We start from the raw sequence: 26,054 nt of genomic DNA, 5'->3' as shown, positions 1-26,054 counted from the left end.
CTGTCCTTCACAACTACACTGGATATAATTCACCTGTCCTTTGTGCGTTTTGTTGGGGATAATGCTTCGGGCATTAGGATGAGCAGAGAGGGACAAGACTGAGTATTTGCTAGGGAGAATAAACAGATGCTGAACAGCGGGTGGGAGGAACCCTGCGATTTATGCCAGTCTGAGCCTCAGTGGGAAGAGAGATGCCCTGGCTCTGCAGGGGCTGAGCTGCGTTCCCCAGGCTCTGTCAGCATGAAGCGGTTCCTACTCCGTGCCGAGCGTCACTGGAGCACAGGCAGAAAACCTCACATCGGTATTTTAGTACCGGTTCTGCTGGCCTGGGAGACCCCTCCGTACTGCTGACGGGCAGCTGCTGGTAAAGGTGTGTGGGAAAACAAGAGGTCAGCTTAGGAGAGGAGCGGAGGGGGGGGAAAAAAAGTGGAACAATTGGAGGTGAAGGTGCAGATCAGGATTTCCAGCCTCAGAAGTTCTCATAATACAAGCTGCAAAGGGGAGCTGAATAGAAAACAAATTCTTGACAAACGTGTATAAGGCAAGCGGGTTCTTAACTGTTTCTCTATTTTGATAACCTGTTAATTGAGCAAGCTCCAGGGAGATCCCACCGGGCGTACGTGGTAGCACAGGCAGCTGTTGCGCAGTCCCGTAGAACTATAACTGACACTATTAAAGATGGGATCTAATAATTAGTAATGGATGCAGGCAACAGTCTGAGTCCCTTTGGGTATTAGGGACTGTTGATTAACTAAGAGGGGTCTCTGGAGGGAGAAGCCTTAATTACAAAAGCTTTCTTTCCATTCTGGCATGACATACAGCTGGAGAGAGGGTCAGCAGCTCTCAACTGTGGCTGAGGTTTAAAACAATGCACTAGCTTGCTCTGATTTTGGTTTTGCAGAACTGTTTTTAAAGCTGGTAGTTTAATCCCTAAAAATGAGAAGAGGGAATTGTTTGCGTGGAACAGTTAGCTAGGGAAGCTTCCATAATATGCAGTTATCTTATTTCCTGCCAATATAGGCAACCTTAATTACAAACTGGAAAAAGTTAGCAAATGCGCTGCACCAAAATTATGAATTAGATGCGGCACAAAGACATGCTGTGGAGATTTCTCTTTAGGCTTTGAACAATAAAATTTAGATTTCTCCTTGGTTTGCTGAACCACACAGACAAGTGGTAGCAATGAAACAACAAGTATATCAAATTAGAAGAAAAAGCAGTTTGAGGGCAAAAGGAAAGTCGTACTGAGGAACAGTCAGCCAGCGCTGTGCTTAACGAGGGTGGACTTAAGCCAGTAAGCCTGGTTCTGACTTAGGAAGGGGTTTTAGAGCCTGACTCTCACTGGCTGAGCTGCTCACGTGGTTTGAGGTTAATCAGTAGGGTTGCACTTCTCAAAGGAACCACGTACCGTTGGTACAGTGTGGGTTATTAGGTTCACGGCATTTGAAATAACATAAGCGATGGCGGGTTTTGAGTTTTATCACGAGTAACGTGCGGCAAAGACAACCAGCAGACCTCTGCTCTTCTCCCAGCGGTGATGCTGACTTTTTTTTTTTTTTAAATTTTGGCCCATCTGTTTATCTTCTGTCTCTTTGTTTTCATGAAACAATGTAAGGGATGTGAAGACACTTAATTCGATGATAAAGCTATTAAAATACTGTAAAAGGGAAGATGCTGTGTAGTGGTTGCGTGTCACTGCGTTGTTGCAGATAAATATACTTGATTCAGATGAGAGATTCTTTATTTGTCCTGTTTTATGCATCTCTCCTTTATTTCTCCCCACGTTGCAGTGCCCGTTCACCGCCTCCTTTCTTCCACTGATTTCATTACTCTTTGTGGCTCTGCCCACTTCAGTTCTCTTGCATAATTTTGTTGAAAGGGTTGGATTTAGCTTGCGCTCACTAATTACTTTGGTTTTTTTTTTTTAATTTGTTAGCGAGGGCAAATATATTCTCTTGAGGGAATTTAAAAAGTGATCTAGGTGTTTAGGTAACGTGAAAAACGAAATTATTTCAGTCTCCTCACTGTTTGAGGAAGTCCTGAATGAAAGAAATATTCAGATTCCGACCTTGCTTCAGCATTAAGAGGAGAGAAGCGGTTCTCAGAGGACCTGTTGGATGGGAGGCCTGTGTCAACTGTCAAAACAAGAGAGTAATCTGTAAGGCGTAGAAGCTCTTTCTTACTCTGGTCTGTAGAGGACTAAGCAGGGTGGCAGTGCTCAGCAGAAACAATTAGAAAGCATGAAGCTGTATCTGATTGCCTTTTTTTTCTTTCTTTCCTTTGGCCACAACAAAATTAAACCCCAGAATTACAGATAGGGTCTCAGCTGGATTCCCGAGAAGGTCTGTGAGTGCTCCTGTATTTGGGGGTGAATTGATAGCATAAAATACCGAAGAGTTAGCATGGGTTTCTTAAACACCCGTCTCCTCTTTTGCTTTCTGCTTTCCCGCTTGGTCAATCAGTTTTGCCAAGAGTTTCAAACATGAAATGAAACCGTCCAGCTAATCTTGCTGGTTTTAGAACAAGGAAACACGTTGTTAAGACAGCCAGTCTGTCCTAAAATTGTAGGAAGGGGTCTTAGCAGAGGCCAGGCAACAGAGAAGGCTGTATTGCAGTGCAAAAGGTAATAAACAGCTGGAGGAACTGCTAGACAAGAAATTTGGGTTTTTAAAGCATGCTAGCGAATTGAGAAACCTGCAGGATATCTCTTAGAAAACATCCTAGGATTTTTGATGCTGTTTTTGTAGTGCTATGAAAATATTATTTGGTTTTTAAAAGCCTATCTTAAAATGTCAGTAGTGTTTTAGATTATGCAGCGTTGCTGCGTGCCCAGGGCAGGCATTAATCAGTGCTGCTGAACAAACTGCTGAGACTCGCTCCTTAATTAGAACATATGCAAACCTATTTGTCACAGTTGACAGTGGCCTGTAGACCAAGCTTAAAATTGTAAAAATGCTTAAGTTCAACCTTTCTGAACTGTGCGCAGTTCTGCTTTCTCTGCCGTGCTGCATTTTTTAAATATTTTAACTTGCTTGCACTGAGACAAGGTTTCCAAATTATCCAGATATAGGCTCATAAGAAGCAATAGCTATGCAACGCTTTACATGCTGCCCCGTTTCTGCCTTGGTACGGTAGGCTGTGCTGTTCATGAAGTCAGAGGATTTGGTGGGATGATTGTGCTGGCCTGTTTCCTTCCTTTGTGCGTCTTGCATTAGCAACTTCTGGGTATGGAGACGTGCGTGGTTGAAGGGACTGATACCTTCCATTTTGTCTTCCAGTCTAGATGTGAATGGCAAAAATCTGGCTGTAGTATGAGTCTGAGAAAGCAACCTGGAGCTGACAGACCACAGTACCTTGGTCGGTACGGAAGGTGTATGCTAGAAAGCCCGCATTATGCAAAACTGTGCTTTTATAGTTCATTTTCTTCATGTATCCCCTTGTCATGCAGGCGTTTGAGCAGATGTAAGGACAGTTAAAAGCCAGGAGATCAGGTGAGGGAGAGAGGCACTGGCTGCACGATTTTTAGCAGAGGCCTTTAGGTAATGGAGAGCATTAGCTAAATTGAGTTGACTTAATAAAATCTTGATGCGTTCCAGAAAGATTGTGAATTCATTAAGACCACAGCTGGACAATCTGTTCCCCTCCTGCCTGCCATAGCTGGTGTTACAGCCACTGAAGAGAGTTGTCATTTACCTTTTTTGTTTAATTACAGTCAAGCTATCCCCCCTGTTTTGTTTTTTTTTTCCCCCCCTCTCCTGGCAGAGCTAGGCTCTGGGGAAATTAAACAGCAATTATTGTGTTTGCTCACTCCGTTATACCATAGCAGATACTTGAAGGTAAGCCGACGCGCTTGCGTGATTGGCCTCCGTAGGAGCAGCTTCTGCGGCAGCAGAGCCCTCAAAGCCTCTCCAGTCCAGGAATGCATGCACAGCGTTAATCCTTTGTTTACCGAAGGCAAAACTAAACACAAACACGGGGTACAGCTTGTACTGTGTATTTTACATTTGAAAACTACTGATAAGAAGTGACAAACCGGGGCATGCAGCACTTACTGACGCTTTTGTCGGTTTGCTAAGGGTGTGGAGGAGCTAAGAAGGCCTGCCCCCATGTTTTACTGTGGAGGTTGCAGAGCCTGATTGGGCTGCAGCAAAACACTGGTGAGGGCCTGGGATGAAAACCGTGGCAGAAGTAGGAGAAAGGTGCCACGTGCCAAGGAAACAATCTCCTAATAAGCGCACGTGGCCTGTGCGGTGCAAGCAGGTGTGCTGGGTTAGGGAAGGATGTCGGCTGTTGGGTGCTTGAAGGCTCTTGTCACTTCAGCTTCCAGAGGTGCCTTCCGCAGGGTGTCTTGCTGCTGCCCAGGGAGGAGTGGATCTCAACCACTTTTCTTCATTTTAAAAATAACGCCTAGAACTGAGCCAAAAGGAGGTGTGACCTGACTTTTATTTGTAGCTAGACTGTGGGGTGAAACGGGCTTGGCCAGAGATGGTAGGATGTTTGGGGAGTTGTGAGCTCCTCACAACCCCTTTCAAAAGTGATGAGAGCTGGACCATGGTTTCTACTGAAGAACGGGTCTTCTGTATCTTGTGAAAGTTGAGCAATGTGAAAGAAGCTCTTCTGGGGAAAAGGTGACATTAAAACCCTGCATGATTATTTTCATTTTGCTTTATATGAGTTTGATGAGTTAGGACAATCAGTCAGATATTAATGTAGAAAAATGGAGTCGTATTGGAAGAAAGGGAGGTGAGGTCACCTCAGGCAGAGGTGAGGCTGTGTTACTGTGAACAGCTAAGCAGATTACGGGAGGAATGAATCTTCTCCCCACATATCTCAGTGGAAGAAGCTGTTCCTTGGTGGGGCTGATCTGGGAAGGCAATAAGAGTGGGCTTCTTGGATGCGACAAGATACAAGAACTGGAGCTACTGATTTGAGGGGTGATGTTTGGAGTAGTCTTTGGGATCATCTTGTTGTGATGTTCCTTGTAACATACTGGGTTTACTGGTAAGTGATGCAAACACGTGTGTCAGCAGCATTGGTGTGTGGGGGTCTCAGAGACACTGAGCTGGGTTGCAGCGGCAGGAAGCACCACCTGAACCGGTGTAGTGCAACAGGTGGAGACTTGGACGCGAAAACCCTTTCTGCCACGCAGTTGCTTCTGAACGCTGGCTGTCCTCGCTCTCAAGCGCCTGGAGTGCTACGACTGCCCTTGCCAGACAGGGAGGTTTGCTGAAGAACGGCTGTGCCTGTGCTTTGAGGGGTCGCTTCAGTGAGCGCTGATGTTTGTTTCATTTGCGTATGCAGTGAGGGGCATCCGTGTATGTGCAGCCATACGCAGTGCTGCCGCTTCACGTTTGAAGCGGTGATAAGCTGGGCCATGCGTTGCTTAAGACTGCCGTTTCATTGTGAGGCTTTGCAGTGGTTGCTGATGCCTGTTGTTGTTGGCCAGAGAGCTTGATTAAATGGTAGCGTATCACTGGGGTGCGGGGAAAGAAAGAGGTGACAGAGGCGAGCAAATGGCGCTGCTTGCAAAAGGAGGCAATCTCCTCCTATCTGCAGCCGGCCCGTGCGCTTCAGACCACTAAACTGGATTAGAGAGGGACTGGCAAGGTCACTGCTTCAACCAGCAGGTGCAGCCCTCCCTGAACTGGACTTGCAAGAGGAGTTCCTCTTCCCCCGTCAGCCGGAGACTTCACCGCAGACAGTGGTTATTTCAACGGTCTCATCACTTACTTAATTTTTCTCTGAAGTTTGGAAATGAGGGGGATGTTGCTCTTAAGTTGAGCAAGTATAATAATGCAGTGAAAGGCGGTTCAGTCCACTTTATCTTGTGTGATTTTAGCGCATAGGTTGCTAGCAACATCCACTTCCTGGCACAAAAAGACTTCAAAGCAGACCTACGATGTATTTGTAGGTTGACAGGTTAGGACTAGTCCCCTGGGTGTAGACCTGCTACCCAGCAAATCACAGATTCAGAGCAGCCGCTCCGCTCTCCCCCAGCGCGCAAGCAGCAACCACCTCAGTTCGTCATGCTGTTTGCAATTATAGTGCAGAGATGTAGGATGTGTTGACTGCAAGACCTTGTGGTGAGGTGAGATCACCAGGAACAAAATGATCATTACAGGCCATTCATGTCAGCAGCGTTTATGCGCCTGTGTTTGCTTGCAAGCAAAAGCAGCAGCTAATTTGCAAGGCTGCCTTTTGTAAAAGGGCCTTTTGATCAATGCTTGCCTGTGTTAATGTTTCAGTGGGCTATTGATTTCTGCAACAGCTTTTGTTCCCTGAATTTTTGTGTGATGGGTTTCGGCAGCGCGCGCTCTGCATGTTTGATTAAAGTTCATTTGACTTCGCTTGCAGTGAGGCTGGAAGCTGTTCTGCTCCCTGTTTGTGGAAGCAGAGCTTTCCCCACGTATTCCTTTGTTTGTCCTCAAGCTTTTGCCACCCATGCAGTCACCAATATGCTGTTTCTAATCCTTTCAGATTCACTCCACTCCAGCGTTTAATCCCTTAGGTAGACAATGTAGTATTTGATGGCCAGGCAGCTAATAAAACCTGGCGTGGAATTTTTTCAGTGGCGAGCATGTCAGTCCCTTATGTATATAACGTTTTCGGTATGCACTTCCTCTTTGACTTTTATCCCTCTGTCTTTGTCAGAAGATTGAGTCATTTACTCTGTCATGTAGCTGTGGTCGTCTGGTTGCGAGCTTGGAGTAGAGAATATTTTCTAGCCTTTAGTATATCCAAATTTCATAGATATGGCAAAATTTATTACTGAAGAAACTTCTGTTATATGTTTATCTGCATGCAGAGCTGTGACTGTGGTTTTGGGAGGGTCTCAGGAAAAAAGGATTATGATCACGAAGTTCATGTTGTTCGTGAATGTGCGTTGTTTCTTTTTTAAGCAGTTGGTTTTATGATGCAGCGCATGCATAAGTTGTTAAACTTCCCTTGGGACCTGATGGGTTTGCGATGTGTAAATAGCGCTCAAATAGGTTCCCGTTTGCTATTTTATGATGGGAGGAAAGGAGATTGGTTTCCACTCTCCTGTTGTCATATGTCAGAAGGCACGCGCTAGTTCAGTGACACAGCGACATGGGATTCACAGATTTGCTCATTGGCGCTGACTCCTAGGATTTGATATAAATGAATTTGTAGGAAAAACGTGGCTGCTTGGATTTGCAAGAGGCTTTCTGCCTCTGAAAGGCATTGCGTGAGCTTTTCAGTGAAGCTCCGTTTGCCTCCTGGCACAGGTCGTATCCTCAGGTGGACAAACAGTTGGGCCGCGTGGACTTTGAGCCCGCTTTTAGTGAAGTGAAGCAGCGCTTCTAAAGCAAACATAGGCAATTGAACGCGCAGTGGCGGAGCAGGGTGCTGGGTGTCAGCAATCTGTGTTCTTCCCATATCTGGCATAGCTTGAATGTTTGTGGCCAGCCCGTACCTTTTGAACGTCTACAGCCTGTACCCGTTTGCCTCCTTAGTTTAGGAATCTCTTCAGAAAAAGGGTTTGTTTTTTTTTTTTCAGTAGGGCTTTTATCCTGCAGAGTCCAGAACTGTAGCTATTGATTCATTTTCCTCACTTTTCCCCCCCCGCCATCCCCTTCCCAGAGGGCACTCTGCGTATGATTCGGTGCGGGTATCATTCAGCTCTGCAGTGGAGATCAGCATCGGTCCTAGGCTGCGGCAGTGCAGATGGACAATGCAGCCGTTCTGTTGCCAGAAATCAGTTGTGGTTGTGTTCTTGATCTGGGGCTTGTGTTTTTAAATTAGGCATTTGTAAGAGTTGTATAAGTCTTAAACGTCAACGGTTACTGTTTAGACCACCATCCTCTCTTTGTCTTTCCAGCGTTTCAGTGTTACAGGTGCTAGTTAGGCTGCTAGTGCTTGTTTGCGGCTCTTGGGGGTTTGGATTAAGGGTGTTCTCCGGTAGAGCTGACTCGAGTGATGTACCCCGAGTAAAGGCTGCAGGATTTCCCCACAGAGAGAGCAGGTTGAGGTTCTGTTATTAGATCACATAACATGTAGTTCAAAGAGGCTCTTTTTGTGGGCAATTCAGGTATGTTTGTTCTGATGTTGATTTTGAAGGGGCTGGTTAGAACTTCTCCATTTTTCTCTTGCAACTTGAAAGAAACAACACCTTTTACCTTAGAGGCAGACAAGTCGCCAGGAAATGATGGGGTTTCAAAGTGAGAGAGAAGAGATTAAAACCGCATGCTATTCTTTAGTTCAGCATTACATCCGCTACTTTGAATGGCAGCTGCTCCAGTTTTTGAGTATAAGCCAGGTTCATTATGTATGGAATTATCACTCATTTCTCTAGATGTTCTCGTTTAACTGCCTAATTAGACGTGGACGTATATATCCGGATTAAAATATGATTTGCCGTAGTATGGTTGTGTGTTATGGTTATAGACCTATTGTTGAACAGGTTTTTATTCTGACTTTCAGCTTCTTCAACAGGAATATTTTAAAATACCTGCATGCCGGATTTAGGTTGGCGGAACGGCGCTGTTTGCGTTGATCTTTGCTCTTTACGTAAATACAGGAGAATTCTTAGCAGCCCTCAGCGCTCTGGTCTGGCAGCTGGCTGAAACAGCCAGCACCTCTGCAGATGCCGTGCCTCCCGACCGCGTGCAGAGGTACTGGCAGGGTGCTGACAGCAAGGCAAGGGCACCCCCTTCTGAACTGCGGAGACCAGCAGCGTCCCTGGCGTCCAGGCGAGGCTGGTGGCTTAACCACCCAACCTCTTCCTCTAGCAGAGGAGGAGGTAGAGGGGAAGAGTGAGAAACGTGCTTGTTGAATTCTGTGCCTCCTTCCAAAAGCAAACAAAAATAGTGCGAATTTTTTTTGTTGTACCTAAGGAATTTTTTTTGTTGTACCTAAGGAATTTTTTTTGTCTGTCTGAAATGCACCCTGAAGCTTCCTACGTAAATAGGTATACACAGCAAAAGGGAGGAAAAAAGCTGACACATCAGCCTCGCATGCTCCTCTAACATATTCCTTCTGTATTTGCAGGGAGAACTAATCACCTTCTATTACTATTGGAAGAAAACCCCTGAAGCAGCAAGTTCTCGAGCCCACCGTAGGCATCGAAGACAGGCTGTGTTTCGGAGAATTAAAACTCGAACTGCTTCCACTCCAGTCAACACTCCCTCCAGGCCCCCCTCCAGCGAATTCTGTAAGTGGAAGCTAAAAGCAACGCGTTCATCTTTGTTTAGTTGCAGGGAGCAACAGTAAGGTAATGACACTGAACCTCCAAGTGCATAAAGCAAGCAAATGGAGTTCAGGCGGTTGCCCTCTCCTGCTCCTGTACCGTTCTGCTGCAGTGTGGTAGGCGTCTGCGATCAGCGAGTGCTGCATGCTGTTCGTAAACGTAGAAGCATCATGTAAGGATGCAGCCGTTGACCTGGTCTTGAATTTCTCTACTCTTTTCTCAGTTGTGTGTGTGGTATTTTCTCTAGGCTTTTCTCAGTTAATAGGAATTAGAAAATGCAAAAAGAAGGAAGTCCTATCCCTTTCATCCTCATGTGGTGACCCATCCCTTCTGCGCCATCTCGGTCTGTGCGCTGCCGTTAGCAATCCTGCATCTTAATGTATCTTAGAAGTACTTTGGCCTTGACTGAAGCAGAGCTGTCTGAACAAGCAGTAATTACCCAAACCCATTGAAACGTACTGTGTTATGAAGGGTTATGATGGGTAATGTCCAAGTGGATATATAAACTTTTATCCTCGTGTAAAAGGCTAATGTCACCCTTTAAATGTAAAGTCTTTCTGCGGGCTGAACCCAGCACACTTCACACGCCTTCTAAAGAGAAGACTGTCTGGAAGGCAGAGATCGGCAAGGTGTTATTAACGGGGGGAGGGAGAGGATGTGGCGAGCAGGCAGGACAGAGCTGAAGAGGGCGTATTGGAGAGGTGGTAAGGCTCTTCATTTCTCTTCGCTGAAACCGCCAGGGTTTATTGCCGATTTCTCTGCGCGCAGAAGTGAGAGTCTTGACTCTGCAGCTCAGTCCCGGATACCCAGCGCTTACGAGTGCAGGTGGCTGGAAGGACCCCTCCATCCACCGCAGTACGAGAATAAACATCAATTCAGTAAAAGAAACCAGATTCTAGCCTGATACTAATTTTGCGTTTAAGGTTTAAACACCTGTAAGAATTAACGTAGAAACTGTGACAGTGCCAGCGACTACTGTTGCAAGGCCAAAAGTTGTAAAATGGGACCCTGTGTTGATTAGATGAGTTGATGACAAATGCGAATGGAAACTCCTGTAGTTACTCCCACTCTATAAGCTGCTGTATGACAAAACATCCTCTCAAAACCTTCAGAAAAGCAGTATTCTTTTGCTTTGCAAGATGATGTAGAATTCAGTTTTTGTGTGGGTGTGTGAAGAGTTTTTTCAGGTACTTGTGATGTCGGCAGATTCGCAGTAGTTTAGCGCTTTTTAGCTGATAGTGTTGTAATCATAGTTTGCTATATGCTGCTTGCTGCAAGTAAAAGTGACCCCTCTAACATTCACTTCTTCAAAGAATGACAGTCTTGAAATGTGATGTTCTCAGGGCTCTGGCTACTCTAAGGAGGCTTGCAGTAAGAATTGGAAAGCTGGTGGCATCCTTGTGGTGCCTCTTTGCAAAACACTTTGCAATCCCTTTGGAAAAAAGGCACGTCATACGCAAACAGTGCTTCATCCACCCGCAAAACTCATCCAGCTCTTGGATGAAATATAGCCACTGGCTAACAGAGCACAGCAGCGGTTCCCATCTGGTTTAGAGGATGAGATTTTAAAAACAAAATAAAAACCAAAAACGCCACCACCTTATTTGTCCAGGGAATCTGATAAGGTTTTAGGTAGAGAATATTACTTGATTTTTGAATTTGGCGAGGTTCTCGACGTAAGCATCCTTTCTCGTGCAAGTTGTGCTTTAAGAACACAGCCATCCTGACTAGCACAAACAGTATTTGAACAACTACTTAATTGGAAAAGTATCAACTACTGCATGAAAAGTTCTCTGAGTTGTATCACTTTGTGTATTCCTGAAATCTTCTTTTAATCGACAGACTGACCAGGTCTGGCCCTGCATAGGGTGCAAAATCTGAAATGTGGGCAGTCCAAGGCAAGACGGTTGTAGGAAGTCACAGAATATATGCGAGAACTGTCATTATTAATGGTTATTCAGCCAGGTAGGAGGAAATAGAAAATCCTGCTGAATTGTTTTCCCTTTCCCTCTTTTCTCCTTGTTCTTTACTTATTCAGTGGACTTGAGCTCGGCCAGCGAAGATGACTTTGACAGCGAGGACAGTGAACAGGAGCTGAAGGGCTACGCCTGTCGTCACTGCTTCACAACCAGTATGCACCTGATACATTGCTGTATCTCTCTTCCTTCTGCTACTGCCTATTTAACGCAGGTTCATTCAAGCAAGAGCAGTTCTTGTGCGTGTACAGCGGTTCCAAAAATGTAGGGTTGAATTAGCTAAAATATGCAGTATTCCTGGAAGAACTAATCATGATTTACAAATGCAAATTCATATTGCAGTGACAAGGGAGGATCCGGGGAGGTAGACATCTGTGCGGTAAAATCTGTGTCTTAACAGAATTCTCTATATAATCCATTTGCAAAATTGCAAATCAATATTGAACTGTGACTGTCACATGCAAAACTTTTTTTATAATGCAACAAGGCTCTTCTGCAGTAGCTTCACTCCTGTAAGTGTTTGTGAAAGCTATCTAATATTTGGGCATAAGCATAGCATTGAAGAGTGAGCCCCAGCGTGAGAAAGGGAAAGGAGAGATGAAAGTTCATGATGCAAAGTTAAGAAACCACGAGTTTGGAAAAGAATAGCTACCTGTTAGTAGTTGTTAGTCCCCAGATACAGCAAATGAGTCTTTTCTTTTTCTTTGTTATTTTTAAAGCAGTAGTTGCCAAAGTAAAGAAGCAGCCTGTAATCAAGCATTGCAAAACGTGCATTTAAAAACAGGCTAAGCCTGGAACGGGACAGAATTTTCCAGAGGTTTTTCCCAAGTTAGACTTCTGTACAAAAGCAGACATTTCTCTAATTGTTGGGGGGGGGAGTGTGAGTGTGTGTTTTGTTTATTTGTTTTAAATTATGCAGTATGCTTGTGCATTTATGCATATCTAGTAGACTGCGAGTGTCTAAGCTTTCACTTTGCCTGCCCCAAGCCTCCAAGGACTGGCACCACGGCGGTCGAGAAAACATCTTACTGTGCACTGATTGTCGCATCCACTTCAAGAAATACGGAGAGCTCCCACCCATTGAGAAGCCTGTGGACCCTCCACCCTTTATGTTTAAGCCTGTCAAAGAGGAAGATGATGGACTTAGTGGAAAGCATAGCATGAGGACAAGGCGGAGTCGAGGCTCGGTAGGCTAAACGCTCTTCATCCCTTTGCTTTCCGGCCTCTTTTGTAAAGAGGAGGCATTGTCTGAAGAGTGACGGTTGGACTTCTGAGATGACGCTTGCTGTCTCTGCCTTGCCTGTTTGCCGTGGTGTGTGCCTGCAGCTAGATTTGTGTATGCAGACGTGAGATTTGCTCACATGCTGAGGGTGAGGCTTCCTTTTGAAAAGAGAAGCTGAAGTGTCTCTTTGAGTTTGAGTCAAACTCTTCTTTTTAGTTCCCCGAATATAAATCTTCCTTTATATTGCATGGATAAAGACAACAGACTATTAGAGGAAGGGGGTACTTGACCTATGTATTATTGCAGATTTTGTACTAGTGTGTATCCTTTTCCCAGCTGGGTCCTGTCAGAGGTAAGCTCTTGGGCTAATTTTAAAGGAAGAGTTTTACAAGCTCAGATGCTATTCATGTGGTCTCCTCACATGATTGCAGTTAAAAATCCCTTGCCCGCCAAAAACTGTGGTTCACTGCTGTGGGTAGTGTGCTCTGCCACAAAGGCTTTTTAACTCAGGGTGAAACGCCGGGGGCCTTACAGCGTGCAAGGCGCTTGTGAGGACTCCAGTGGGAACGCCAGTTAATCTGATGCTTGTTTTGGGGTTCGGCTGATAGAAAGCAGCAGATTTCTCCTGTTCCTTGTCCTCCCCTGACATGTTTACGTGGCCGTTGCTTCTAAATATCGTCAGGCTATGCTGTCAGCTTAACGTTGGCTTTACCATTTTTTGCTGGCCAGTCATCCAGACAGCTGCTAAATTGGGAGAGAAACAGGTGAAACAGCATTAATTATTGCAACAAACTCTACTGTGGTTCCTCATTGCATAGCAGGAGCACAGTGAAACTATTACTGGTTTTAGAAATTGCTCTCAGCTGCCTGAATGCTTCATCTCTAGGTTACTCTCGTATTTGCCCTGGTTTATGCCAGCAGATGGACTTTTTATTTTGTTTATAGAACAGTAAGGTCCCATCCTCACCCCATCCACTGTGTGCACGCACACACACATGCGTGCGTACGAACGAACGCGTGCGCGTGCCCTTTACAAAGAAAACCTAGCATGCAAGCAACAGCTAGGGAAACATCTTTCCAATTTTCTCATTTCCAGCAGACGCTACTTAAAAACGTTATGTGCTGCTTATTTTATTGGGTAGGCAAATGAAGGATTTGCCTCCTTTTATTTTAAGCTGGGCTGAGCTTTGAAGGTCAAATTGTAAAACTGTGTAATGCTTTTGGTTTTCTATTTCTTGAGCACTTAGCAGGAACGCCTCATCCATGTCCCTGCTGTAGCACAGGAAAATAAAAAGTTGGGCAAATGCTGTCTTTGATATAGTTTTATTTCTGTTAAACAAATAGATGTCTACACTACGCAGTGGTCGTAAAAAGCAGCCAGCCAGCCCTGATGGTAGAGCCTCGCCTATTAACGAAGACATCCGTTCCAGTGGCCGTAACTCTCCCAGTGCTGCCAGCACCTCCAGCAACGACAGCAAAGCAGATTCAGTGAAGAAGTCCACCAAGGTAGAACTTCCCTGTTGTTTTGTGTTAGAACTGGACACCTGAGGCCTCTTCAGTCCACTGAACGAGGTGGAGGTTCTAGCAGGCCAAGGAGCCTCTCGGTGACCTAGACGTTCCTATGTGTTTAGATAAGCAAAAAATAAAAGGCCGCATCTGCGTGATGCTTTGTGCCTGTATATAAGGATGTGCAGCGATAAAAGGCATTAAAGCATTCGCACATAACCATAATGCTCTTATGGTAAACTAATCCTTCCATTTCAGATGTAAATGCAAGCATTTGGCTCACAGGAGTAGTGCAGATCAGAAGTGCTGTGTCTGAGACAAGTAGACAGTTCCGAGGTTTTTTTAAGCACAATGTACTCTTTATAAAGGAATATGAATATGCAGTAATTGAGACTACTGTTGTTACTGCTTTTCTGTATGCTTGTTTGCTTGATTTTCAGAGCAAGTTTACTATTTAGCCTGTTCAAATGAACAAGTGCTTTTCCAAGAGAGTACCGAAGAAACAAAGCCAGATGAAGAGGGAATTGCCGTTAAGCAGAATAAATTGAAAAGTAGCAAGTTTTAAAAAAGGAATATTTTAAAGTCAAAACTGGAGCATGGGGCAAGTTGTCGCAAAATAATACTGAGAATTTAGCAAAATTTCAAGTTAGATTAGGTAATTACGTGATGTGTAAAACTATGAGCTAAGGCAGGAATTTCCATTGTAGCCCTGTATGTGAGGGGATAGGCCTTGCAAAATATTAGGAGTAAAAGCAAGAGATTCACGTGGTAGAAAGAGGATTGTCCTGTGCCTGTCTACTGCGGGGAATTCTTGCTCCACCCTCTGTAACAACTGGCGCTGGCCTCCATCATGCCGTACTGGACCAGTTGTTCTGGTATGAAAGTTCCTAACGGACTTGATTCTGCAAAGGCGAAGGTGGAAAGACTGGTTTAAAATATTCCTTTGAATTCCAAGTTTAAAACAACATCTGCCTGATGGGGGAACGTTTTACCTGAGGATATCCCTTGTTCCCACCAGCTTGCATGATAAAGCATGCAGGATTTATTTGCAAGCTGCCCCTTGGGTTTCCGTCTGTAGAAGCAACACCGTAGCCTTGTTTTGGGTCCCATCTTAAATTTGGTCTCCACAGGGAGTGGCTAGAGGATGATGTGAATGCAAGTCCTCTGGGAGCAGCTCTTTGCAGATGGGCAATACAGCAGCAGCAGCTCCGGAAGGGATTCCTCTGCCGCCTCGGATTGGTCGGAGGGAGGCATGCGTATTGGATCGCTGTTAAATACTGCCCGTAGCAACTTCTCATCAGCTCTCCTGCTTCGTAGGCCCCCTTCTGATTTTATTTGTATGAAACTTTGTAGTGATAGCATGTGCTCCGTTTACTTTTGCATTTACATCACTGGTAACTGTTCTCTTCTGTTTCATTTGTGGCAGAAGATAAAAGAAGAGGTATCTTCTCCCCTCAAGAACTCCAAGAGGCAGCGGGAAAAGGCAGCTTCTGACACGGAGGAACCTGACAGGTCCAACGCCAAAAAATCCAAAACTCAAGTGAGTCCCACAGAAGAGAAATATTTTCGCTTTGGGAAAAGAGATGAGAGTGAGAGGAGGTGCAAACCCAGTAACAGACCAAAACCACAAAACTGATTTAAGCCGTGTCAAATTGTGATTTAGTTATGTGACCAGAAGACCAACCCATTTTATGATGTGCTCCTTCCGTTGGAGAACGGTGGAATGACATGGGGTAAAAGTGCCGGAGGCTTCTTTTTTAGTCTTAATATCAACAGTGTAGGAGCATAGCTGAGTTTGTTCTCCCTGCCCCTTCACTTTTTTTTTTAATTTGAAAAATATTTTTGCGTATTCCATGGCAAATTAGAAAAAGACCAGTGGAGGTCTCTGAATTTAATGGTATCACAGCCCGACTGAAATAATTTTAGGAGGCCTCTTCAGCCCAGTGTAACTGGGCATTATTTGGTGTTGTGTATCAAGTGTATGACTTCTTTTTTACCTGACCAGGATCATTCCATGCACTGGATTTAGGAATTTTGACGCCTAGTTTTTCTTGTGGCATTGCCAATACCCCTTTAACTGAAGTCATGCAGGGCTCCAAAGGTGGTACGTCCACTTCAACACGTGTAGCAGTGTTGCATCCTCCAGCGCGCTGGTAACGTTCTCTGAGCGCTTTTCTCATGCACGCTAGTTACTCTTCCCCTTCTCCCCGCAGGAGATCAGCAGGCCGAACTCTCCCTCCGAGGGTGAGGGCGAAGGTGAGAGCTCTGATAGCCGCAGCGTCAATGATGAAGGGAGCAGCGATCCCAAGGACATTGACCAGGACAACCGGAGCACGTCACCCAGCATCCCTAGCCCTCAAGACAATGAGAGCGACTCAGATTCATCCGCTCAGCAGCAAGTGCTCCAGGCACAGCCCCAGGTGCTCCAGGCACAGGGCAGCTCTGGTCAGGCTCCTCCTCCTACGCCACCTGTATCAGCCCAGTTGCCAGCATCGCTGCCAGCAGTGTCGAGCGCTACTGCAGCTCCGCCACAGGTCTCGCCCTCAGCGGCCCAGCCTCCTAGCCAGCCCCAGGCCCCGGCGCTGCCGCCCCCTCACTCTCACATACAGCAGGCCCCTGCTTTGCACCCGCAGAGACTCCCGTCGCCCCATCCACCTCTGCAGCCTTTGAGTGTGTCACAGAGCCAGCCGGTCCCTGCCTCTTCGCAGCCTCACTCGCAGCCTCCGCTCCACAGCCAGGCACAGCCTGCCCCTCACAGCCTGCAGGCCCAGCCCCTTTTGTCCCATCCTGTACCTCCCCAGCCGTTTTCCCTCCCCACTCAGTCATCTCAGTCTCAGGTTCCCCTTCAGACACAGGCACCATCTCATTCTCACTCTGCTCTTCAGGTTCAGGTAACGCAGCCTGCCCTGCCAACACCAACCCCGCTGCAGCAGGCTCAGCCTCCGCGGGAGCAGCCCCTGCCCCCAGCCCCCATGGCCATGCCCCATATCAAACCTCCCCCTACCACTCCGATTCCTCAGCTCCCCACTGCTCCATCCCACAAGCACCCTCCCCATCTCTCTGGCCCTTCTCCGTTCTCGATGAACTCCAACTTGCCTCCGCCGCCTGCTCTAAAACCCCTGAGCTCTCTCTCAACCCATCATCCTCCGTCCGCGCACCCCCCTCCCTTGCAGCTGATGCCTCAAAGCCAGCCGCTGCAGTCTTCGCAAGCCCAGCCTCCCGTGCTGACACAGAGTCAGAGCCTTCCCCCGTCCACAAATCACCCGCCATCCGGGCTCCATCAGGTATCCTCCCAGCCCACCTTTACTCAGCATGCGTTTGTCCCAGGAGGCCCACCTTCCATCACCCCTCCTTCTTGCCCCTCCACGTCCACGCCACCCACTGTGCCTGGCATCCCACTTCAGACTCCCATCTCCACATCAGCCGCTTCTGGTGGAAACGTGCCAGTGGTGACATCCTGCACGCTGCCACCTATTCAAATCAAAGAAGAAGTTCCAGATGATGCTGAAGAACCAGAAAGCCCTCCCCCTCCACCTAGAAGTCCATCACCAGAACCTACTGTGGTGGATACGCCAAGCCATGCTAGTCAATCAGCCAGGTATGGAGGTTGTCAGCGGTGCTTCCTAAATGCGCTCTGTCTTTCCGTTTAGCAGGACACTCCCAAAAGCTTGCACCTTTCTTGCCACAGTGGAGTTCAGGTATCACTGACCTTGAGCTGGAAATTAACTCCACAGCCAGATCTGATTTCTTTCCTTTTTGGCAAGAAAACATTTTGTTAAGGGCTTCCTCTGCTGTGGTGGAGACATCGTGATGAGCAGTAATCTTGTTCCTTTCCGCCTTTTGCCTTCCTCAGACAGCAGTGGTAGGCAAGTGGTGCTGCAGCTGGGACCTTCCTGGCTCCCACTGCCTAGTTTGCAGTAAAGCGCCTGAGTTGTATGAATGGAGAATTTGCATGTTTGTTTCTCCTTTGTCTCCTAATTGTTATTCTTCAGTTTGCTGATCGCTTTGTAGTGGGGATCAGCTGAAATGGTGCTTATTTACACTGTGGAAGTTTTTGAAGCGCATGTGAGAAATTGGGAATGTGGGAGTTGAGCGTATTTTACACGTGCGCCTTCGTCATGCCCAGTTTCTAGCATGATATTGCTTTGCTTTTCTGGAAGGGATACTGTTTTAGCCAGCGTATTCAAATGGGGTATTACAGGTTGTACTTCCAAGAGGAGATTTATGCTCTGCTTGTCTGTGGAGTAATATGGTACGATTAGTTCTTCTCTTGGCTTTCAGGGAAGCAGGTTATGTTATTGTAAGTAGAGAGTGATATTTAATTTTGCTTCGCTGTAAAGCTCTTAAATCCCAGACTCTTGCGTCTTTCCCAGGGCTGAACTCTTTTTTTTCTTTTGTTTATCCCAGGTTCTATAAGCACCTGGACCGTGGCTACAATTCGTGCTCAAGAGCAGACTTGTACTTCATGCCTCTAGCAGGGTCAAAACTGGCCAAGAAGAGAGAAGAGGCCATTGAAAAGGCCAAAAGGGAGGCAGAGCAGAAAGCCAGAGAAGAGAGGGAAAGAGAGAAAGAAAAAGAGAAGGAAAGAGAGAGAGAGCGTGAGCGTGAAAGAGAAGCAGAAAGGGCTGCGGTAAGTTTATTTGTAACTAGGAGCTTTATAAGAGCGTTGGTATGGCAGGATCTGAACTGGAAGGTGACTGCAGAATGCAACTAGCCAGAAGTGCTTTAATATATATGTACATGTACATGTACAGTCAGGTACTTGTGAACATGGGAGCCTTGTGTATTAAGTGAAAGCCAGCAGGCTATGAGCATCTCCTGGCCTGCCTGTCGCTTTCTCCTCTTTAAAGGTAATGGAGAGTTTCTACTCCCTGTTTCTGATGTGAGGGAAGCCAGTACAGCTGGGGATAACTAGGCCAAGTGTTGCCATTTACTTGGGGTAGAAGTTTTGAGATGAAAAATGCTCCTTAAGTGTAGGTGGTGAATTCCCATGGGTACCTTGTGCTACCTTTAAAGTGCAGGCACAAGAATGCTGTCCCCTGAAAAAGGGAGCTGAAGGCCTTCTAAATTTGAAGTCAACTTGACTAAAGGCCCATAACTTATTTTTATGGGAGGACCCAAACTCCAGTCCTGGAGTAAAAAGCCCGTACAATTAATCTCCTTTTCTGTGGCTTGGTGGAAAGGAATGATTACTCTTGGGCCCCCCAGAATGGGCGTAATGCGTCTCGGTGCTGAAAAAGACGGTACTACAATCTTCCTCTTCCATGGTGCATTTCGGGGATCTGAATCATAGTTATGTGTATCTGCGGGATTGTAAAGGTGAGGATATAGCACCTGCTCAGCAAGGGATACGTCATGTATGAGGACTTGGCTTTGTTTTGGGGAGGGGAATCCTTGGGCACTTGCTGGAGTAAGCTGTGCTTATTGCCTTTCCCAGAAGTGCTGTGCTGCCCGTGTATAGAGGGAAGAGCAGGATGCTAAATCCTGATGCGAAAGGAGTAGAATTTGTTGTGCTGCACGCTGTGGAGATGAGTTTCTCTGGGTTTAGTCCGTTTTAGGGATACAAGTGAGTGTGGAGAAGGGAGGAAGAAGACTTGGCAAACAAGACTGGTAGTCTGTAGTAACGTGTACCAGCTAGCTGTCGCCCATATGAGGATGCAAGTAGTACAGCAGTTAGTGCAGCTTTAAGGCTGCCACTACAACGCGGCTATTTTCTGGCCTATGGGGGAGGCAGAATCCGTTTCTTACCCAAACCACGATGGAGCACCCAATTACAGGAGTTGTGAGGGTCAGCAGACTGAACTTAGCCCTTTTGGAGCGTGAGGCGCAGAAAAGGGGGAAGCCTGCCTGCTGCGTTTTTAGGCTAAATGTGCTGAACTAAAAGTCTTTTCCCTCGTTCTGTGCAGCAGAAGGTATCCAGCTCCTCCCACGAAGGCCGTCTTGGAGAGTCTCAGCTCAGTGGGCCAGCGCATATGAGGCCTTCATTTGAACCTCCACCAACAACCATTGCTGCTGTGCCACCTTATATTGGTCCAGATACACCTGCGCTACGAACATTGAGTGAATATGCACGTCCTCATGTCATGTCACCAACAAACCGTAACCATCCCTTCTTTGTCCCCCTGAACCCCACTGATCCACTTCTGGCCTACCATATGCCTGGCCTCTACAATGTGGACCCCACCATCCGGGAACGAGAGCTACGAGAGCGGGAAATCCGGGAGCGAGAAATCCGGGAAAGGGAGTTGAGAGAGAGGATGAAACCTGGCTTTGAGGTGAAGCCCCCAGAGCTAGATGCACTGCACCCAGCTACTAACCCCATGGAGCATTTTGCCAGGCATGGTGCACTGACTATTCCCCCAACAGCAGGACCTCACCCATTTGCTCCCTTCCACCCGGGTTTGAACCCCCTCGAAAGAGAGAGACTTGCACTGGCAGGCCCACAGTTACGGCCTGAAATGAGCTACCCTGACAGACTGGCAGCAGAGAGAATACACGCCGAGCGGATGGCATCGCTGACAAATGACCCCTTGGCACGGCTCCAGATGTTCAATGTTACGCCTCACCATCACCAACATTCACACATACATTCGCATTTACACCTACATCAGCAGGATCCTTTACATCAAGGTGAGCCCAGGGAGATGGGCTGAGCAGATTGCTAGGGCAAACTCTTTGTCTTGGCCACAGGGGGAAAGTGTCGAAGTACTGCTGGGCCGCAACCAAAATAGCTGGATTGTGTTTGTAGATTAAGTAGTTTTTCTGTGCTTCACTAATGTACTGTATATTCTATACCCAAGCATGTGATCCTGTTTTGTTCCAGGACAGAGTTGTGTTCCTGCTCAGGATAAGTTTAGTGAAACCGGTACTTAACACCTGCACGCTTACACCTTGTCAGAAATATTCTCGTTGCTGGTTTAAATCTAGAACAGCTCATCTGGTGGTGGCAGTAGCAGCCAAGTGTGGGTAAATGCAGGTGTGTGTTAAGCAGCCCTACTCCTGCCTGCTTTTCTACTTAAGTAGCGTTTCACACGCTGTCCACACCACTGAATTTGTGGAACAGTAGGAAACTGGAGAGAGATGAGGATTGTGGGTTAAGAGGTGGAGGAGTACTTAAAATCATTTCTGAAATGCCAGCTGAGAAGACTGCCAGTTGTCATGCTCTTTACTGCTTTTGCTGGGATTTTGCATGTCAGCTGCTCAACTTCCAGCGTTCCAGGAAGGACTTTCATATTCTGTCTGTTGTTGGGAGCGGTGGTAATTTTTTGATCTCATTCTTATCTTGAAATGCTCCAGAACAGCATTTTATTGGTTTTATTGACTGTATTAGTGACCTGAAGCAGAAAGACTAGGTTTATCTGGCCTCATCTGCTGCTTGCTATTCCTGCTCCGTGCCAGGGAATTAATACCCATTCAGCAGTGTGAGTTCTGTACCCAAACGGCGTAGCGTGGAATGAGCATCTGACTGAATTTCAAAATGTCTGTCCACTTGGAGGAAATAGGTAGCTGCAGAGTGATCCAGGGATGGGAGTTGCAAACGTTTTTTGGGAAGGTGCGGAGCAACAGCACAGTAGTAAAGTAAATGATAGTACAGTAATTTTTACTGAGACTGTACGCTATTGCTATAAAAGGCTTTCTGTTTTTTTTACTGCTGGAGTCCTAGAGTGCCATGTTACAGTGGCACTTGGTGTTCAGGTGCAGACTTTACTGAGCAAAGGGAATTCACTGGGAGAAATGTCATGGAACTGGTGGCAGTGCTGATGCTAATGGCTGTTACGTTATGAGTTACAGCTGGAAAGGAGCTCAGGCTGGTTTACCCGTACAGAGACTGTAAAAAATCAGGAGAGGAAGGCTTCATCTCCTTAGCCTTTTGACAGGCAAACCATCTGGCTTTAGCTGAGTTGAAATTCTCTGTCATTTTTCTCATCAGAGCTGTCTCCGTTTGCGGGTTGGCGTTTTGTGATTTTTGTGATTTACGTGATTTCTTGGGGATTTTTTTTTCCAGTGTGCTTAATATGCTCAGAAATGAATTGGTGCCTTGTTCATTTCTAAAGCAAGCTGCAGAGTTACTCTTCTGAGCGGGTTGTGAATCTGGAAGATGGGTCACTAAACTGAAGTTTTCACGTTTTCTGGTAGCAGACTGCAGAGAGCATAGCAAGCAAGACACCAGGTGCAATAGCAGCCAAGTCAGAAAAAGAAAGCGCTCCAAATACACGAAGTGCAGCTCCTGGTGCGGCTGGCTACAAATATACTGTTTGTGCAAGCAAATACCGCATGCTTCGCCTTGGAGCACGTGTGTTAAACATAGTTGGGATGTCTGCTTTCTGGAGTAGGGAAGGAAGTTGAGTGCAGTTGCAGAAGCCAGATAGTGTAGCAATCTCAATTGTGAGATTGTTAGGGCGAGACAGGTAGGAGAGGACTGCACTGAGGATCAGTGTTCTTCAAGCTGTTTGCTGTGGTCTTTGGTTGGCATTGACTTTGTGCAAATTATGGGCAGGCTTGCCTGTACAAGGATTCTGTCTTCAGGGTAAGTAGTTTACCACCTCTGTGCAGGTAAGTCTGGATGCTCCTCAGTTATTTGTTCTGTACGCAAATGTGGCTGATAAGCCTCAGTCCAGAGGGTAGAGAGAGACTGGTGCAGGCAAACCTTAGCCAATTAGTTCTCAAGTCTCTCTTCTCTGTACTTGAAAAGTAGCTTGGGTTTGTTTTTTGGATGCTAAGTTAAAGCACAGTTAGGAGGGGCTCTTGAGTGTCTCCAAGTAATTCTTGCTCTGGAGTATCTCCACAGGTGGGTAAGGCCCTAAACTGCTTAACGAGTTGCCTGAAAATAGATAAATCTCTGGAATGAGATGGATCAGATGTGTTTTCAGTCTCAGTTGTCTGGGTGCAACCAGCTGCCTGAGCACAGTTATTTGTTGGAGTAGTCTCATGAGAAAGTAGACCTGGGTGTCTCCTTAGTAGTGAGGATGAACCGAGTGTGAAATAACCACACGCTTCTGGTCTGAACCAGGTAAGAGCTGAGGGAGAACAACGTTAGCTCTGTTGTATTCCTTTCATAGGCAAACCCCGAGCAGTTCAGCATGCTGGGATTTCAGGTGAGCTGATGAGCAAGTATTTCTCAGGTTTTGTCAGTGTGTGTCGTTCCCCCCCTCCCCCCCCATCTTAGTGAAGTGACATTAGAGAGGTTGTCTACAAGTGACCCTTTCCACACAAGGAGGGTGACATCATCTTTTGCAAACAAAGGTTTTTGCCAGCTTTCAGCCTATCAAGTAGCATTAGTAAAGTTGGTAGGGTGCTTAAGTGCTTCTGTCCTAAATATTGTTAGTGATCCTTTGATTTTGTCCATATAAAGAGGAAATAGGGAGTTTGGGGGAAAGGCTTTGTAAATTTTAGCTATCTTTGTTGTGAACGGATCAGAGTTCTCACCAGATTGATGGTTTGAAAAAAAAAATGCTGTTTCCCTGTTGTGATGTAACTGATGCTGTAGTAAAGTGTTCTGCAGTTCTTTACTGTTGTTTTGCTTCTCCCCAGAACAGTTATCAGAGTTCAGCATATTTCTTCCTAGGTTTATTTGTGGGAGCAGATCTGTAATGGAATAGTCATTTGCACTGATAGACAGAAATGGGATTGCTTATTTCCAAAATCTGTAGGACTCTCCAGAAACCCCAATGAAACAATCCTGTTCATAGCCGTATACTTGAGGTCACTTGTAAAAGGGCAAGAACAGGAGGTTCCTAGAAGGAGAGCAAGGAGGAATAATAACATTGGACCCAGAGAGACTCTGGGAATGAGAGGTGACCTCATATACCACAGCAGTACAGAGGTTGAAAAAAGGTTGGCACGGATGTGTCCAGCTGCTTTTGGTTTTGGTTGTTTTTGTTTTTCTTTTTGTATCTGTTCTGTTTGCTGGAATAATAATTGTCTCAGATGCGGAGGGTAGTTTGTTGAATGCTTAGAACTGGGGCTGTTGCCAAAAGAAGCAGTCCTGCTCACGCGTGGCAGCTTATTGCTGACTCTGAACTGACCTGCTGTTGTGCCAGCACTGCTGTTGCAGTTTGGGGCAGAGGGTGGAATGGCATATGAACAGGCTCGGAGAAAAATGACTCATTCCTGGACAAGTTCCCCAGGCCAGTCCATGGCACAGGCACACGCACCAACAAGCAGTGGAAGTGAAGAGGTGGGAGCGAGCGGCTTGGATCCTTGCCAAGAACCTGTGCGATGCTGAACATATGGGGAAAAAGTAGTCATGATAATTTTAAAACATCTGTATAGGGAGAGATCTTGCAAGACTAAGTAAAGGCAAGAGCAGTCCAGTGCAGCAAGAGTTTCTTAGTCTTCAGTGTTGAACAACATTATCTCAATTTGCCTATATCAGGATGAGCAGGTCTGATTAGCAAGCACTGCTGCAGTGTGTATGTGGGGGGTTGGAAGAAACAGCTAAAAATGAAAGCCTCGGTGGTTTTGCTATTTGCTGTTTCCTGTCGCTTGGTGGATTTCTTTTTCTTGTTGAAATTAAAAGCCCTGGGTTGTTGCTTTAACAATTAAGACTGTTTGGCAAGCAGATGTCACGTTAAACACTTGAAGATAGAAAAGTGGGTTTCAAATTGGATGGAGCTAAGCTCCTGGTAATTACACGCCAATTAGGCCAAATGCTGATCCAGCTCAAGTGGTAACAAGGCTTTTGATCTCCCAATAGTGATGCTTCCCCAAGCAGTTGATTGCTTTCTTCTTTTCCTTGTTTTAAAGGTTCAGCAGGACCTGTTCACCCACTGGTGGATCCTTTAGCAGCTGGGCCCCATTTGGCACGCTTTCCCTACCCACCTGGGACCATCCCCAACCCATTGCTAGGGCAGCCACCTCATGAGCATGAAATGCTCCGGCATCCAGTCTTTGGTGAGAGCATTTTATGGACCTCTTTGGAGGCTGATCTTTGATCTTTACTGTCATCTTTTCTTCTGGGGCATAGCGTTTCTTGGGGGGGGGGGGAGTGTTTGGAGAAGAGTTGAGCTGTAACGTCACAGTTCTGCTTCTTTCCTGATTATGCTGGCTGATGTATGTACGTTTTGGGGGGTATGGTATAGTTTTGGAGACATGTTTTTTTAATACATCCTCTGGAACTGAGTGGCTGTGGCATCTGTGGTGAAATGGTGAGTGTAGGCCCGGGCTGAGAGGTCAGGACCCTACTCTGCTCACTGAGGTGTTTACCACGTAATCCTGGGCGAGTTGCTCCCATTTGCTGTCTGTCTTTTTTAAAAAAAAAAAAATGTTTTGGGTGGCAACTCTCTGCAGCCCTCATAGTGGAAACAAATGCACGTTTGTGAAAGTGTGTAACTCTGTCTGTCATAGGTACCCCTTACCCACGAGACCTGCCCGGTGCCATTCCACCTCCTATGTCCGCAGCCCACCAACTGCAGGCCATGCATGCTCAGTCAGCAGAGCTGCAAAGACTGGCAATGGAGCAGCAGTGGTTGCATGGGCATCCTCACATGCATGGTGGTCATCTACCAAGTCAGGAAGATTATTACAGGTGAGAGGTGCCATTGAAGGCTTTTGGAGACTGTGCTCCAACTTCCTTCATCTTTTTCCACATCCCTTCCTTTTATTTTTTTTTTTTTCTTCGAAATGACTGCCTTTCTTAACTGTGTGCTGAAGTGTTATCCTGATGCACCCATGGAGGATGGTGAAGCTGCAGTAAGATCTAATTTGAGCATAGATGATGGGCAGTGGGAAGCTAGGCCAAAATTACTGGCACAAGAGGTGGACTAGCTGAGTCTCGCATTGCGGGACTACCTCTGGTTGGGGTTTTTAGTGTGTGGCACATACTACGATTTCTGCTTCCACATCTCTCATTCTTCCTTGAGAAAGGTGGAGGAGGAGGGTGGGTAAAAGCTTTATGAATGAGAAGTGGGGAGTAATTTATCTGCCAATAAATCTGAAGAAATGACTAAGGGCAACAGGAGGTTAAAATGGGTGAATAATATGCATCCCACAATAACAGCTGAGAAGGCCTAGGTTAATCATGCGAGTTCTTTCTCCACAGAATGCTCTATGGTGCTTATAGTAGAGTGGTTCTCTTTTTGGACTGCTTTATCCAACACCACCTTATTTCCTATTTGGCAATGGTCACTGATGATATGTCGGC

At 46.3% G+C, this 26,054-nt stretch overlaps 1 protein-coding gene across 10 annotated transcripts in view; it reads left to right on the top strand.

Annotated features, from left to right (window-relative positions):
- Window positions 1-26,054, top strand: part of RERE (arginine-glutamic acid dipeptide repeats) — a 253,914-nt gene that overhangs the window by 224,288 nt on the left and 3,572 nt on the right. For 9 of the 10 annotated variants that reach the window (XM_068915489.1, XM_068915491.1, XM_068915490.1 and 6 more), the window contains 10 exons: window positions 9,010-9,172; window positions 11,247-11,339; window positions 12,172-12,371; window positions 13,751-13,912; window positions 15,339-15,452; window positions 16,126-17,510; window positions 18,320-18,542; window positions 19,819-20,542; window positions 24,659-24,805; window positions 25,259-25,439. In XM_068915489.1, coding sequence (XP_068771590.1) covers window positions 9,010-9,172; window positions 11,247-11,339; window positions 12,172-12,371; window positions 13,751-13,912; window positions 15,339-15,452; window positions 16,126-17,510; window positions 18,320-18,542; window positions 19,819-20,542; window positions 24,659-24,805; window positions 25,259-25,439 — 3,392 coding nt within the window. The remainder of the gene's footprint in view (window positions 1-9,009; window positions 9,173-11,246; window positions 11,340-12,171; window positions 12,372-13,750; window positions 13,913-15,338; window positions 15,453-16,125; window positions 17,511-18,319; window positions 18,543-19,818; window positions 20,543-24,658; window positions 24,806-25,258; window positions 25,440-26,054) is intronic. The other variant, XM_068915495.1, reaches the window with a different exon arrangement.

The sequence above is a fragment of the Struthio camelus genome, chromosome 21 (genome assembly GCF_040807025.1).
Source record: "Struthio camelus isolate bStrCam1 chromosome 21, bStrCam1.hap1, whole genome shotgun sequence".
NCBI lineage: Eukaryota > Metazoa > Chordata > Aves > Struthioniformes > Struthionidae > Struthio > Struthio camelus.
This window is presented reverse-complemented; position numbering and strand designations above follow the sequence as displayed.